Source organism: Cyrtonyx montezumae, unplaced genomic scaffold (genome assembly GCF_038088225.1).
Source record: "Cyrtonyx montezumae isolate F1298 unplaced genomic scaffold, pur_monq_1.0 scaffold_3, whole genome shotgun sequence".
NCBI classification, from domain to species: domain Eukaryota; kingdom Metazoa; phylum Chordata; class Aves; order Galliformes; family Odontophoridae; genus Cyrtonyx; species Cyrtonyx montezumae.
Genome location: NW_027072034.1, coordinates 102,817,706 through 102,834,081, shown reverse-complemented (window position 1 = coordinate 102,834,081; position 16,376 = coordinate 102,817,706). Strand labels below are relative to the sequence as shown.

The window sequence follows — 16,376 nt, the reverse complement described above, 5'->3', positions numbered from 1 at the left end:
CAAGCTGAGTGGTGCAGTTGACATGCTAGAGGAAAGTGAGGTTGTGAATGCCCCCTCCCTGGAAGCATTCAAGACCAGGCTGGATGGGGCTTTGAGCAACCTGGTCTAGAGAGAGGTGTCCCTGCCTATAGCAAGGGGGGTTGGAACTAGATGATCTTCAAGGTCCCTTCCAACCCAAACCATTCTATGATTCTGTGAAACTGAATTCCCCTCTCATCAGAGCTCCTAGCTGCTGCAGTGAGGGGAGCTCCAATTAAGTGGTGTTGCTCTCTGCTCCCTCTCTAGATGTTAATTTGTATAAAATGCTACAGGAGCCGGTCTGCTTCTTTAATCTGTATTTACATAAGGATGTAATAACCTCTGTTCCTCCTCTCTATGCCTCCTGTTTCCTATCTCTGAGTTAAACATTTGAGGATAATTTGAGAAGTTCATTTCATGCAATACCTACATCACTTCTGACTGACCTTCAGGAGTTGTTTTTTTTCCTTCAGTACTTTTCATAAGGAGGCCAAATCATTTAAACCAGCTGGAAGATCTAGCGGCTACAGTTCTATAATCATTTCCCTCCCAGCTTATAAAACTGGCAGCAAGCTGGAGAAAGCCAGGCTTTTTCATTGCAGATTGAAAAAAATAAAGGTCTCTGAGGACCGTGGGCTTCTCAGCTCTCCTAGAGATCGATTGGATCAATTTGCCTCTGTGTTTCGATGTCTTTGTCCTAATTCCGGAGACGACTGCTGTGGCATGCTGTCAGGTGCCTGTTTGCAAAGAAACAGACTTCTGGAACTGATCAAGGCATTGAAACAAGCCTGTTAGAGGTTAAAAGCAACAAAAAAAAATAGGGGAGAAGTGGGTAATTGCTCTGTCATAGGTACCAGTGAAGCTGGCAGAGCTTTTCTTTATACCTGAGGTATTCTTTATACCAAGCAGCCTATGGAGTAATGCAGTGTGCGTGATTTGGTCAAGACTTTAAGCTCATGCAGATGATTTGTAGCGATTTTATAACACCAGTTTTATTAAGTTGCCTGAAGCACTCAATGTTCATCAACACTTCACCTTGGTTTACTCCATCCATCTTGTAAAATTCTTTCCTTCGTGGCCCTGGTCGAAAGTGCCCTTTCCTCTTTCCTGCATGCTAGCCCTGAGCTATCAATTCAAGGAAACAAAGCTGAAGCAGATGAAATAGTTTTTCTCAAATACTTGCACTTGGACGAGATTCTGCTCTCAAGAGGAGGCTTTGACAGACAGCAGCCACATAGGTGAACTCTACCTTGCTACCTCTGCTCCTCAGGCAGTCCTGCATAAAAGAGCCCTACCCTGAGCACACTGGCACTCATCAGGACAAACCCTGAAGCAGGGCTGGTGCCTGCGGTGTGTGCACCTCCTACACTGGCCAACACAGGAGGTTTGTGTGTTGGCCAAATTCCATAGCAACTGTTGTTTCTTAACAAGCTGGTATTGACAAATTAGTTTTGTGTGAAAGCTTATGTGCTTAGTAAAAAGACATAGCTGTCCTCCTGCAGGATGCCTGGCCCCTTTCCTGATGGGAGTGGCAACACATTGGGCTCATCATTGGTATCCTTGGGCTATGTGGCCTCTCAGGGAGAATGGTGTCCCCCTGGCCTGGCTTTCTTCTGCCTCTGGCTATTCTCTGAGAGCCCAGTGGCCTTAGGTGAGGATATTGCTCTCTGGTGATCAAAGTGAGGCTGCTAAACCAGTAGATTTGTTTGCTGTTGTTAATCTTCTCAGAATAGCCTTCTTTCCTCTGAGTCTGAGGGCAAGAGTTTTGCATAGGTAATTTAAGAATGTTTTTCTTTCATACGCTTTACTGGTTAAAAGAACCTCAAAAGTAAACGAGGAAATGTAAGAAGGAAAAAAAAAAAAAGGAAAGATAGTATTTTGGAATAAGTAAAGCATTACTATTTCATGAGACTTTTCCTACTGTGACATTTTTTGTGAAAAGACCCCTTTTCCTATGTGTTGATAACAGATGTAATTCGAAAGCTTTTACAATAGCTTATAGACAACAGCCTGTCTTGACATTTTTCCTTTTGAATTATGCTTTAAAGTATTGCCTTTGTTTTTGCTCCACAGTTCAGGTTTCTGTGATTTGTTTTTGTTTAGCTTGTGGGTATATTGGATGCTTTACTCGTTTAATTGCATTTTAACCACAAGAGTGTATGTGATTGGCACTTGGAACAAGTCTTTGTTTCTCTGGGAATGGTTGTGGAATAGCAATTCTGATTGCTGCTTTATGGATGTTACGTTTAATCAATAAGTCAAATACAGAAATAATGGCAGCTTTCTGTCTTCAGTTGTGGCTGGCAAGATTACCTACGCTTGCTGATACTTCTTTCTTAATTATTCAGCGAGGACCTATTTATTGTGCTTAATAATAGGAACAAACATATGCACTGCAAATATTAAAGAGTAACAGGAGGAGAAAAAGAATCAGTTAAAGAAAATGTGTTTCTTGCGAGCGGATCTATGTAGGAATGACTGTTATCAGCTTTGTTACATAATTACTCATCCTGGGAGTTCTTTACCAGTGAATGTGGGAGTTCCACTTCTGCTGTTTCAGCTGCAGCAGGGCTGATGCAGAACTGAAGAGTAGAGGATGTGCCTCTATTTTTCCATGGTGACTCTTCTTACAGTTTTTGAGGACTTTCTGGCTGTATCCTTGCTTGTGAGCAGCAGTTGTCCGTAGAGCAACTGGCGGCTGCTAAGACAGGACTCCAATCACTCTCCTGCTTCTGCACTCTATGCCCTTCCTGCTGGCCTCTTGTCCAAAACCTCCATTCCTGTTCCACTTAAGGGCAAAGACCTGGCTGAACAGCAAGCTGACTTGGTAGCAGCACCTACACCACAGCCTGCCTTGGCTTTTACTGACTGAGTATCTGCTTTGGTCAAGCACCGTGACCAGGGTTCTCCTCCAACTTCTGTGTTGTCTGGACATCAGCACCATTTTTTGAGATCCTGCCACTGCTGTCTGTCTGGACAATCACAGATCATGAGAGTATTCTGAGGCACCTAACACTTCTCTCATGACGGTGAGGTTCCTTATCTTTGCTTGTGCCAGTCTTATTTCCTCCACCAGGGGCCTGTCTGCTGCACCCTCATCCTGTCAGTGGTTGCCCTCAGTCCTTGGGCCCAGTCAGTCCCTCTGCGTGGCTGAACCACCTGCAGGAGCTCCCCAGCCAGGTCCTGGCCCTTGAGAAGACTGTCAACGTCATGGCTTGTAGGGGCAAGCATTGCTCTCTCCTTCTGATTGACTTTTTGGGGTGGCTGTGATGCCAAAGTGGGCAACCTTTTGGCAGGGTGAAGATGTGTTGCACTGGGGGGCTATGACAGGATATTTGTTATGAGATGTTCTGGTTAAAGTGATCTTGGCTGTGGCCTACCTGAGTGACCTGGACACTGGCAACATCAGAGGCCACGAGCAAATTTTGTGATGCATTTTCATGCATTTGCCTCAAGCCAAACAAGCAACATGCCTACTCTGCTTAAGTTTCTGGGAAGGAGAAGCCATCAATTACATGGGTATGTTTGGTCATCCGTATAAATACACAGCTGAGCATTACTGAGTGTCAGCTCCAGTCTCATCCTATGAAAGTTTGATGTGGCTGGATATGCATTACAGGCTGTTGCAGACTCCCCAAGGCAGAAGTTTCTCATATTTTTGGCTAAGTGCAACATCCCATAAGCTTTCTTGTGAGCAACTCTTCAGGATCATCTGTGTTTGCCAAGTTTTTAAATATCAGAATTAAAGCCCACTTCTGTGGTGGTAGGAGACTACGAAATGGTGTAGCTTTCTCACTGTTACTTACTTTTCGAAGTTTCCAAGGTAGTTCGAAGGGATTATCTTAGTGACTTACAGACGGCCAGGATATTTGTGGTCTTATTTTTCTGGCAGTAGATGAGACTGAGTCGTGGTCAGAATAGGATAAAATATAATTATTTTTTTTCTAATTCTGCCAAGTTCCAGAATTATTCTTTTATTGATGTGCTTTTGGCTTTTACCATTTATTATCTGCTTAGATGAGATAAAAGAATAGCTTTGCAAAGGAAATCCATTTAAAGCAAGGCACTAATCTTTACTAGCTATTGCGGAGTTTAATTTTTACTTTTTACAAGTGAACCATATCAGAACAGAGCCATGAGTGTCTGCGATGAAAGAGTGGGTCCATTTTTAATTTGAAGAATTTAAGGATTTGTGTGTAGATAGATTGAGTGGAAAAGCAGCAGAGATGAAAGTTGCTGGAAGTACATTGTTTGGTATTTCATGCCAACAGTAATAGCTCAGGCAAAATTTACTTACAGGGCTTCTGACAAAAACAGTCATTTGCTGCCAATTTTTGAATTGTTTTCTTTCAGATTCTTTCTGTGTTGCTGTATAACTTTGGCATTGAGTTGAATTTGATTGCGAACATCAAAAAGTTTCATTGAAAGGATACCATTTCTGAAGAATGTTATTTTTCTTCTTCTCTATATTGCTAACAGACTTGTGTCATTCATATTTAAAAAGAACAAGCTATTCTTGAGGCTGTTAAAAATAACAGACGGTTTCCTAACAAGAGAAGAGCAAGGAAGTTGGCTTTTTTTTTTTTTTTTACCATTTATTTTGTATTTAGAGATGGCTATGACATACTCGTGGATTACTTTATTTAATCTGACAGAAGCAAAGGGACACGCTAGATCAAAATGTCAGATTAGGAATTTTCTGGAAAGGAAATACCCTCTTCCTGAAGTATTCATCGCTGACATCCAGAGAACTGTTTTACAAGTAGCTGGTACACGGGTTTTACACAGGTTGAAGGAAAAGTTTGTGGGAAACGTGCAAAGCTTCTGCATGCAGATAATACAGCTGAATTTAGTGCCTCCACCCCGGGTGATGAAGGTCTGGATCTAAGCACGGGCCGCCCCTTTCCATTCTATCATTGGCATCTGGGAGTGCCAATGATTCTCAGTGTAAATGATTAGCTTAGAATTGTAATCTCTTGTAATTGACAGAGAATCTTCAGGGAAATCTATGCAGGCTTTATTGGTCTTCATCTAATACCACGTATAAGCAGATTTCCATTAATTGATTATCGGACATTCAGGCTGATGGGACTTTTCAGAACACTTAGTGGTTTACTGACCTAGAAGATCCACAGTTTCTGCATGACCACAGTAGTGTGATAACTGCTCCTTTTTTCATTTTATCTTAGTATGAAGGACTCAACTGCAGATATGTGGTACCCTCCCTTCCCCTCCCTTTTCCAACTAAATGAAAAATGTGCATTTAAATTGAATTTGATGGGAGATTTTTGGATTGCAAGTAAATTGTGGAAGTGTTAAAGAAATCTCCAAACAAATAGATTCTGAAAGAAAACCATTCTTTTCAGGCTAAATTTGGATGTTGGGGTCAGGTTATTGTCTCCACATATTTCTTTTCAGATTCTGCCTAAGTCTTATTCTGAAGCAAAAGCTTTCACTTACAGGCTCACTTGATTTACCAGAAATGTTCACAACTAAAACATTATTTGCTTCTCAAAGCAGTGCAGAAAATTCCTTTTTGTGCTGAATCCAAAAGATAATTTGAAAAATATAACTAATTTCAGTGAGTGTATTTAGGGTTTATTAAAAATAAATAAATGAAGTATTCACCCTGACTGAGAGGGTTGAGGCTCCCTGTAAAACTTTTCTGTCTTCCCCTCCTTGTTCAAATCAAACTCTTCAGCTGTACCAGTGTGTTACTGACCCTCCTTAAAGAGCTTCCTCGGGAGCTCTGAGGCTTGGGAGCAGCTGAACTTTACCTACCCTTGTGCTTATGATCATTGCGTGTCACTGTGTTTAGGGCTGATGAGCAGATGAGGAGGTTCTGGGCATCTTCTCAGGGGGAGCTCCTTGCAGTTCCTGGCAAACATCCATCCCTGCCTTTGGCTGCTCACTGACGCTCCATGTTGTGGGGCTGGCTGCCTGCATGGTGTCTTCTGATTTTTTAAACATTTTTTCCTTCCTCTCTTGATCTTTTCTGGCACTTCCATTTGAAGCTGGGATAGCTTGCTGTAGTTAGCAGTAGTATATACAATTTCCCGCATCTTTCCTCTGACAGACATTGATTTATGTGCCCTTTCTCTACTGTGTTTTACTGGTGGAAGGGATTTGTTCCTCCTCTTCTGCTCTGTTGAAGTCTTTTGCTCTTATTTTTTTATTAGGTTTACTTACTGGGATCCTAGACAAAGACAGCAGCAAGAAGCATGAGCCTTAGTTCCCTAATTGCATACACACAGTTTCAAGCCACCAGGGTTCCTTCTATAGCTCGGCAGACTACTTGGACCAAAGTTTGTGTTTATTGACATGAAATGCTTTATGGAGAGCATCAAAGCAATGCAGCAGGCCTCCACATCTTTTATGGTTTGTTTGTAAATGTTTACTAGGGCACTTGCTTCCTGGGGACACCTCCATAATTTCCAATCTCAGTAATGGAGCCTCATGCATGACTGGAGGATAACCTCCTCCCTTTTCACACTGAAGCCATTTTTTTGTGATTAGGGGGCCTGTTTTAGCTACCTCACAGCCCACAGGCTCCTGTCACACAGTGGGTCTGCACGCAGCCCCTTTACCAATCCCATGAGCCTGGCTCTTGGGCTGTGCTGTGTTTTGGGGCAGCCTGCATTCATGAGCTGCCAGCTCTCTGCAGAGACACAGAGGCAGCAGTTATTCTGCAGGAGTCCTGGCTGTCCTCTGTGTTTTCAGGCCATCTGCTCACACTAGGTTGGTTAGCTGAAAGCACAGCTGCTTCCTTCAGGAAGTGCTGCACTGGGGAGGCAGGCTGCTCCCGCTGCTCGTGTCATGGCTCAGCTCCTCAGTACTCACTGGGGGCACGACAGATTGAGTGGCAGCAAATTCCCTGGATACTGCCACTGGGTCTCTGAGAGCGGCAGAGGTTTGAACGTCCTCCTGTATCTCCTTTTCTTCCTTTCTTTTCAGTTCTGGCTCCTCACAGAATTGTGGGGTCATCTGAGTAGGAAGGGACCCTTAAAGACCATCTAGTCCAACCCCCTTGCAGTGAACAGGGACACCTGCAGCTAGACCAGGGTTCTCAGAGCCCTGTCCAGCCTGTCTCCTTTTGTTATAGACTCCCCTTAGTTACTGAAAGGCCTCTCTCAGGTCTCTCCAGACCCTTCTTTTCTTCAGGCTGTCTTCTTCCTACCGTACTCTTTCATCCTCATGTCTGCTTTCCTCTTTCTTCTTTATTTCCTCTCTTCTTTTTAATACTCAAATACAGCCTTTTACTTATCAACATATGTTCAGTTCTCTGTGTCCAAGTAGGTTGTCTCCTCCAGGATGGGTACAAGCATTGCCAGAGAGGTGCTCGAATATCAATTGCTTTGCAGGAGCAATTACAAGGAGAGTAATGCTGCTCCTGCTGAATGGTGTTAAAATCATAGAACCATTAAGTTTGGAAAAGATCTCTAAGATCATCTAGTCCACCATCAACCCATCCCCGCCATACGTACTAACCATGTCCATGAGTGCCATATCTACACAGTTCTTGAACACTTTCACCGGTGGTGAATCTACCACCTCCCTAAGCAGCCTGTTCCAATGCATCATTACTCTTTTGAGAAAAGAAATGTTTCCTAACATCCAAACCGAACCTCCCCTGGTACAACTTAACGCCATTGCCTCTCATCCTATCCCTGTTACCAGGGAGAACAGACTGACCCTCACCTTGATACAGCCTCCTTTCCAGTTGTTATAGAAAGTGATGTAGTCTCTTCTGAGCCTCCTAGGGCTAAAGAACCTGGAGAATTAATACAAATCTCTATCCCTCCTCAGCAATGCAGATAGAGATTTTTTTTTCCCCTAGTGGCTTGTCATGTTCCCAGAAGCAGAGTGAGTTGTAGTTGAAAGCAACAGCAGGCACATCTCTGCAGTCCCTCTTTGCTAACTGACAAGTCCCTGCTCCAAAGTACACAGCCACAGAAGTTTTCTCAACAAAATGGTTGCATGATTTGTCGATATGGGCAAAGCAATGATTTTTCTCTCTAATTGCTCTTTCAGAAATGGTCTGTTTTACCTGAGACCTTCAGGGAAGAAAATAAATTCAGCTTGACTCAAACGCCTGAAATGGAAAACTTTCAGCCTGAATGAATAAAGCTTGTCAAAAGAACAAGCAGAAGAAAAATAGGGGTTTGTAGCTGAACACATGGAGCAGCTAAAGCCTAGATACTGCTGTCAGTGCTACTTCTAATGCAGTTACACAAGATATCTCTATACTGGCCCCTAGCTGGCCTGGGATGGGGGATGTGGCCTCTACTGGGGGATTTTGAGGCTTTGTGTGTGAGATTCTGTGAGTGATTTTTAATCACTGAAAATCAATGGCTGAAATCAATGAAAGCTGTAAGCCCTGTGCTTTGGTTCCCTGAGATCTGGTGGAAGGCAGTTGTGCTTTGGTGAGGTCCTTTTCACAGTAGTTCTGCTCCGCCATGTCTCCTTGTCGTGTCAGTGGAATGTCTGGTATGAGTGGAAGCCGCTTTTCATCTTGGTTACATCTTTGATCAGTTAAGGTTGTTTTGCAATTTTCCTTCGCTTTTTTTTTTTTCCCTCTCCTTATACCATTACTGTGCCTTTTCCTCTCCCTTTCCCTCTTCTAGTTTTTTTCCCTCCACTTTCACACAAAAAAGGAGGAAGTACATTTGCAGAACAGAAAAAGGCCACAAGTGGGGCCACCTTCTCAGCTTACTATGCCAATGCTGTTTTGCCCTGCTGTGTTTTGCCTTGGAGATCAAATAAAGGGCAGGAACTCCAAATAAGTTTTCAGAGCATGAGTTTGAAGCATATATTCCATTATCAGTGCAAATGAGTTAAAACAGTTACGACTTTCATAAAATCTCTCCATGGCATTTGAAGCCTGTAGAAGTGCTTCTGTTTGTGTGTGTTTATGCATCTAGGTCTGTGTGGGTAGTGGAGGCTGGGGTTTAAGGCTCTCCAGGGAGATAAGGAGCAGGGATATTGCACATATGCCGCAGGGAATATTGAGACTTCTCATAAAAAGGGAAGCAGGAGTGCTTTTCTTTCTTTTCACTTGCAAAAGTTGTAACTGTGACTGATATTTTATTTTCCTGCATTGACAGGTATTTTAAGGAAGTAAGAAATCCAGACATGTTTGAAACAGATTGTTTTCTCTTTTTTTTTTTTTTTTTTTGTGTGTGTGTGTTTTATATTCCATAACAGGTTTGCACTCCTGTTTTGCGACTGGACTATCACGTGCACTCGCCCCTTGATGTTTCTCCTTCAGGAGAAATATAGGCTAAGCTAAGCTGAAAAGCTCCTTCTGTAACATAAGACGTGGCTGGCAGGGCAGATTGGAGTGAAGTCATCTCTAAGTAGAAATGGTAAAGGTAGACAGAATCTGCATCCTGTAAAAATTATGCCATGTCTGAAGGGGAGTCTGTCTAATTGCCTAGATGTGCATCTACAAATGATCTAAAGCTTTGGCATTCACTTAAAGCAACCCCTCCTGAGTTGAAAAATGCCTTGATTAGAGCCATCTTGTGCTTATCATCAATAATTAGGATGAAGTTAACATCCTTACTTTTATACTTATCCTTCTAACGTTTTCCCTAACACAAAGGTTCCCAAAGTGTTGGTTCAAAATGCTTTTGGTTGCTGTGAGTTGGATCTGCTTCCTGAAAAGAATGTAAGTGGGAGCAGCAGTTTCCTTCAGCTGAGGGCCCTCCCCAAAACAAGCTCTCAGAATACCATACCCTACTCTGCTGTGTCATTATCTTGGTCTTCTAGATACCCCTGATGAAGAGCATCCATCGTATGTCCAATTGTTTGCTTCTATCCCTTGAGAAAGCTTTCAAAGAGAGCACAAGAGTGAGCTCACGTTTTACACTGAAACTGAGTCAGCTACAGTGTGGGATAAATATGTTGCTGATAGCAATTTGTGAAAGCTCTGTGTCATGGCAATGAGCTGTAGCTGAGAAGCTGTCCCACTCTTGTCTGTAAACTCTGGGTGCCTTCAACAGTAAAGGCAAATTAAAAAGCTGTCTGCTTCTTAGCAAAGTTTGTTTTGATTAACACGAGGTCCATCTGGTCCCAGCAAAGTTTACATTCCTGTAAACTGCACAGTATTGAGTTTTACTAGGCCACCTACTCTGCTGTCTTCAATTATGAGCTCTCCGAGTGCTCTGATGATGTAATTGGTTTCAGGATGAGCTGTGCTTTTCAGGAAGCCAGAGCTGCCAGAGAGCTGTCTTGGCCTCTGTTCTAACTGTGCAAAAGAGGTTCCTGTGTTATTAAGTGCTTTTTGGATTTATTGTTTGTTGTGATTCTGGTTGCTTTAGGGAGCCTTCCTGAAAGGCTTTTAAAAGATAGCGAGTAGCCAATTACATGCTGTTCTGCTTTGTGGGAAAGCTGGCACAAAGCAGAGGTAGAACCTCTGTCCAAGCATGCTTGTTTCATACCATTCAGCAAACCTGGTGGTATGGATTTCCTGCTGTAACTTCATGTTTTCATCATGAATGTCTGCAAGATGCACATCTTGAAATATTTGCCTTGTTTTATGTTCTGGAGGTAGTATTTTGCTGTATGGGGCTACTGTCCTTACAATTTTCCTGATTATGTCCCATGCCTGCTCTCGTGTGGGAATGTGTGTGTGTGTGTTTTGGCACTAGGAGCCACATTACCATTGTTGGGTGGAGCAGGTGATAGGGAGTGGCTCCCATTAACAGTGGAACATTTGGCAGCTTTTTGTGGTGTGCAAATGCACAGAAATCTGACCTGTAAATGACTTAATGCAAGGTAGCTATTGTAAACAGGTATAAAACAGTTAAACTTTTCTAATAGTGATTTCTTTGATTGTCCTACTTCAAAATCAAATCAAGAGCCTAGGCTGATCCTAAGGCTGCCTGAGCAAAGTTTAGTATGATTTGCAGTTTGCAAACACATCTAGATTTCACGTGCTGGTGTTACACATGCTCTGTGTAACTGACATTTAGTAAAGTTCCAGGTGCCATTTGCAGTTCATTTGACTTCAGTGCATGAATGTGTATTGTTCTTCACTCATGGCAGACATGAGATTGTTTTCCCAGTGAACTTTCCCTAACCAAAAAGTAGACTCCATAATCACAGGTTGGAAAAGACCTTTAAAATAATCTAGTCCAACCACCAATCCATCCCCACCATGTCCACTGACCATGTCCCTCAGTGCCACATCCACATGTTTCTTGGGCACCTCCAGGGATGGTGACTCCACCACCTCTACAGGCAGCCTGGGCCAATGCATCATCACCATTCTTTTGGAGAATAAATTTTTCCGAACATCCAACCTGAAGATTGGATAAGGTGCTCTGGAAAGCCTCATAGGTCCTGTAAAATGATTCATTGAGGGAACCCGTATGTTTATGCCACTTGTGCAAATTGATTTAATGGACAGACAGCTTGGATACCAAACTCTGAGCGATGTCTTTCATGGTTTCCAGGTATGCTTCAGGATGGCAGCTTTCTGAAAATGAACGTTTTGCTTCTTGGTTGAACTGTCATGGAAAGAAACGTTTTATAACCAAAGCAGTAAAAACATCTGAAGGATGCATGAAGAAGTTCAGGCTCTCTGAACTCTCTTGCTTTACCCATTCCTGCTTCTCCTTTACTTTCATTCTGCTGCCTGCATTTCTTTGGTTCTTCAGCGCACCTTGGTGATCTGCAGTTAGTGTCTATATGAAGGTTTCTTCTTATATGGTGATGTTACTGTTCCACAAACACAATTGTTGAGGGGACTGAGGATTTTCTGAAATGCTTTCAAAAGGCCTGTTCTGCCGTAGCCAAAGCTACCACAGGATCTCCCAGTAATTCCATGCAGCACTTCAGATTAACTTTGACTTGTGGATAAACTCATTTCTTGAAACTGTTCAGTAGCTTGCATAGTGTTATACTTGCTGCAAGGAAGGTGCAGGTTTCAGACATCATTTTATTAACAGGCAGACAAAAAGGTCAGGCTGGACGTAGCTTTGAGCAGCTTGATCTAGCTGTGGGCGTCCTATTCATTGCAGGGGAGTTGGATTACATGGCCATTAGTGGTCCCTTCCTCAAATGATTTTGTGATTCTGTGAAAACCAGGAGTTGAGCATTGCTGCACTGTGTACTGCCAAGGTTGAAAGAGTGAACTGGGAAATGTTACCTTACATATCAGATCCCTGCCCAGCATATGCAAAGTAGTGGGGTCTGCATGCTCCCTGCAGCTTGCCTGGATGTGGGAGGTGAGCACACGGCCCACAGGTGATGGCAGCTCCACCGGTTTCAGATCACTGGTGTGAGGTGATACGGTTTCTTGAGGACAAACCTGGCAAACTTCTTAACACCGATGAAAGTGCTCCTCTGTCTCTAACTGAAATTTCAGAAAAAAGAAGTTGAACTGTTCTGGCTGCTCTTTTTCCAGAATAATTCCACCTAAAGCAAATATTTGTAATGGAAAATCTCTGCCCCAAAGTGTTACAGCTAGTTAAAACTTCAAGCAAGTGAAAACAGGTTCTTCATAATGAAAACAGTCAGGCCGTGTGATTAATAGAGGCTCACCTCCCTCCACCTATAAAAGAATATAAACAAAATGCAACCTAACACTTCTGTTCTTGCTGCAAATCACAAGGGGTTTACACTTCATGAAGAGTTCCAATGGGGAACAAAAGACCAGGGGTTGATCCAAATGCTATTAAAGTCACTGAGAACCATTCCCTTTGGCTGTGGTGGGTTTTGGAGCAGGGCCATGGTGAACACTTGAAGGCTAACCTGACCTTTCACAGAGAGGGAAAGTGGGAGACTTAGTTTAATTTCACTTGTACTTACTGGAGCCTGATTAAAATCAGTGGGAGCTCAAAAAACTTTGCACTTCACAGAGTTCAGCCCTTGAAGACTCATCTGACATTTAAGTCAGATTCTGTGCTTAAATGTCAATGTTTCTAAGTAGACACCGAAGATGCAAAGTCATTTGACTATCTTTACAGTGTATGGTTTGGTTACTTGTTTTAGGTGTAATGCTTAGGGAAAGTTTTCTGAAGTGTGGTTATTTTCTAGAGGGCACCCAGATGTCCTTCTGGATGTTAAATGCTTACTGTTTCTTGCTGGCTTTGCTGCTGTTGCTTTTGCCTGCAGTGCAATTTTTTCTCCATCTTTCCATGGTGACCAGGATTGCAAGCTTCCTACTATAGAAAATTCAAACAAAAAGCCAGATATTAAAGACTCCTGGCAGCATTAGGAAATGCTGCAATCTTGTTTTTGTTTTGTTTTGTTTTTGTTTGTTTTTTCCTCTGAGACTTGAAGGGTGGAAGCAGTCAGATGATAAATTGTGCTGAGGAATTTGGGAAGGAAATAAGATGCAGTTTATGTGGTAGATGTTCGCGGGAAAAATGTATGATGCTGTCATGCTTGGAAAACTAACTTGTGTGCAGGTGTTGATTCATTCTGTAATTTCTGTAAATCATTTGAATAGAGCATCCTGGTACTGATTTGTTACACAGAAGAACCCGAAAATGTTTTGGCTCGGAATTTATTTTGTTTACTTCTTATTTATAACTTCTTAAAATTATCTGTCAGGTTTCCAATAGTTTTCTAGTTCCTCTCTGCTTAAAATATTCTTATCTCTTCTGTATTTCTTTCTGTTTCTCAGTGCTTTATTACAATGACAAAAACTCTATCAGGTTCTGTAGAAATGGAATTCTCCTTGAATTAATGTCCTAGGGGTGGCACCATTTGTTACATTAAGAAGGCTCCCTGGAATTGGACAAGTGCTTCTACCCTACACTAAAGTAAATATGTAGCTTAGGCTCCAGGTACAGTTTAATTTTATTCATTGAGAAGCGGAAAGGTTTTCATGTGCACTCCTAGGATGATAAACCACCTGTGTGTTTGTCTCTGTGCAGTTAATTATCATAACACCTTGTCAGTAGACTTGTCAGTAATGAAACAAGTGTGCAGAATACACTTAAAATACAGAAACTTAGAATAAGTTCAGTTATACTGGACAGTTTTTCCCATCTCTAGAGACTGAGTAGAGAGCTAGGAGCAAGGAGGTTTTACATTTTAATCGTAGCCTGAAATTGAATTGCAGTGTTGATACGTTCCTTTGGGAGGCTGACCACGGCAGTCACGGTGTGACACATGGGTTTTTCTGAGGATTAAGGAGTTAACAGATGATTTAAAAACAAGCAAACAGAAAACAAGACTAAGAGCAAAAAAAACTCCACAGATTTTGTGGGGGGAACTATGATGTCTTACAGCCTGTATTACTTCAAGTAATCTCTATTTTACAAGTGTAATTCTAACCTAGGCTTTGAAGAATAGAAGGAGTCTCATCGTTACAGCAAGGCACTTGAGGGTGATTAAATTAGTGCATAACTTTCTTCCAGTTTGAAAAATAAGTTACTATTAAAAACATATATTTGTTTTCCTATATTTCAGCTACCTGACTGCAAATAACAATGAGAATTTCTTGTACACTGCAAGACCTTTTTTGAAGAGAGCTGCTCTGGTAATAAGCTATGTAAGTATGAATGGACTTGACCATGTATTTCTGTGTACGTGATGAGAATGAGCATTGTGTGGTAGTATCCCAAAAGAGTCAGAAAGCTTTCTGAGATGGTAGATTTTAAGCAACTTTCATATTGGAAAATGGTTTAGAAAACTTCAGCTGGGCACAAACTAAACTATAGTTAAGTTTTGAATTCAAATTTTATTTTAATTTATAGTGGTTGGTTGCCATTACAACGTGTAATCATCTGTAAGCCTTTCCTGCCCTAAATACCGGGGGGATTGGTGCTGCTGGCTTGAGTGGACTTTTATGGTATGCCATTAGTTTCAAAGCAGGGCTTGGTCAGTTGCCAGAACAGCTCCACCTGCAAATACATTGTGCTTGGTATGCTCCAAGCAGCACTTGACATGTTGCTGGGGAGAAACCCACCACCACCACCATGTGGGTCCACTGGGCGTGCAATTCCTTGTGCTTCTCAAGGAGCCATATCCCCCTGCCTGTCCTGCAGTGACAAGTGTTTCCCAGAAAGGTGGTGAAATGCCAAACCACAAAAGGCCTTCCAGAGATTAGGATTACACAGCATGAGGAAAATAGATGGAGGTTGTCCTTAGACCGGTGCCAGCACGAGTGAATAATAATAGCTTTTAAGATATGAACCCTGTATTTTCCTCTGGTGGCTAACCTCTACTGAGACTGAGCCACAACAGGGTGATGGATTTGTCCTTTGAAATTCTGCCTTTTTTGTGGGTAGCTGCTCTAAGCTGGTTCCTCCGAGTAATGTGCATGTGAGCAGGGGTTGGGAGGACCAGGCAATGTGCTGAGAGTTGCCACATTTGACATATGCATATTCATAGCCCTCTAGCTGATGCCCAGAAGATTAGAGTTCTTCCCTTACTCTGCAAGTTTTTTGTGCTGTTGGGCTCTGCATTGCAGCAGCCTGCGGTGTGCAGAGAGGTGTTGGCTGCTGGGCTGGAAGTTTAGGGCAACAGGTCTGGGGATGCATTGGCCTGGGAAGCCAGAGTGAGCTTGACTGACCTAGACAGAAACATCTTGCCCCTCAGTCATGCAGGCCCTGGACAGCTCTTCCCCTGCCTAGCAACCTCGCATGCTCACAAAATCGACAACTGTGAGCTGAATTTTGCCATCTGCACAGGATGACAAAATAGAATTTTGCCTAAACAGTTGAGCTGACTGTCTTCTGAGCACAGCACAGAGCCAAGAGAACTATCAAAACAAATATTTGGCAGAGGCCTTAGTTGTTCTTAGCAGAACGTTACTAACATAGATGTTCTTCTTTGAAGGTGATTCTCATTTTGTATTTCCGTCTCTGGATAATGGGAGGATCCATGCCAATGTTTTCAGAACAGGACAATCCTGCTTCATTCTCACCCTATTTGCTGACAAGGTACAACACCATTAATCAAACAAAAGTTTGCAAAACTGTAGTCATGACATTATTTTTTCCTTGCACTAAAATATTTTACAGATGGTAAATGAGAAGACTTGCTTTGTTGTCTTAATTATTTCTCCTTATTCCTCTATCTGAAATAGAAAACAATCAGAGCCCCCAAACATGCTCTAGTTCCTGTAGAATCTAGTTCCTGTAGAATTACTGAAGACTGTGGGCTTATTTTTACTCCAAGCCCAAAGCATGTGGTTTAAGTGTCTGAGCATGGGACTCAGAAGCCCAGTGACTGAGGTTTCAGCACTAGAACTGGCTGCTCCCTAGGTATGGGATGCAAGGACTTGGTTTTTGGTTCAGCTGAAGTTTGTATGGAAGGAGATGACTGTGCCTGTTCATGAAGTATGGGTGGCTAATCAGAACTGTGAAGGTGGAAGTCAAGAATCTACTGGCACAGAG

At 42.5% G+C, this 16,376-nt stretch overlaps 1 protein-coding gene across 1 annotated transcript in view; it reads left to right on the top strand.

Moving 5' to 3' along the window:
* TMTC1 (transmembrane O-mannosyltransferase targeting cadherins 1) overlaps positions 1-16,376 on the top strand; it is a 143,691-nt gene that overhangs the window by 42,499 nt on the left and 84,816 nt on the right. Inside the window, exons 6-7 of the mRNA XM_065742641.1 lie at positions 14,446-14,527; positions 15,817-15,920. Coding sequence (XP_065598713.1) covers positions 14,446-14,527; positions 15,817-15,920 — 186 coding nt within the window. The remainder of the gene's footprint in view (positions 1-14,445; positions 14,528-15,816; positions 15,921-16,376) is intronic.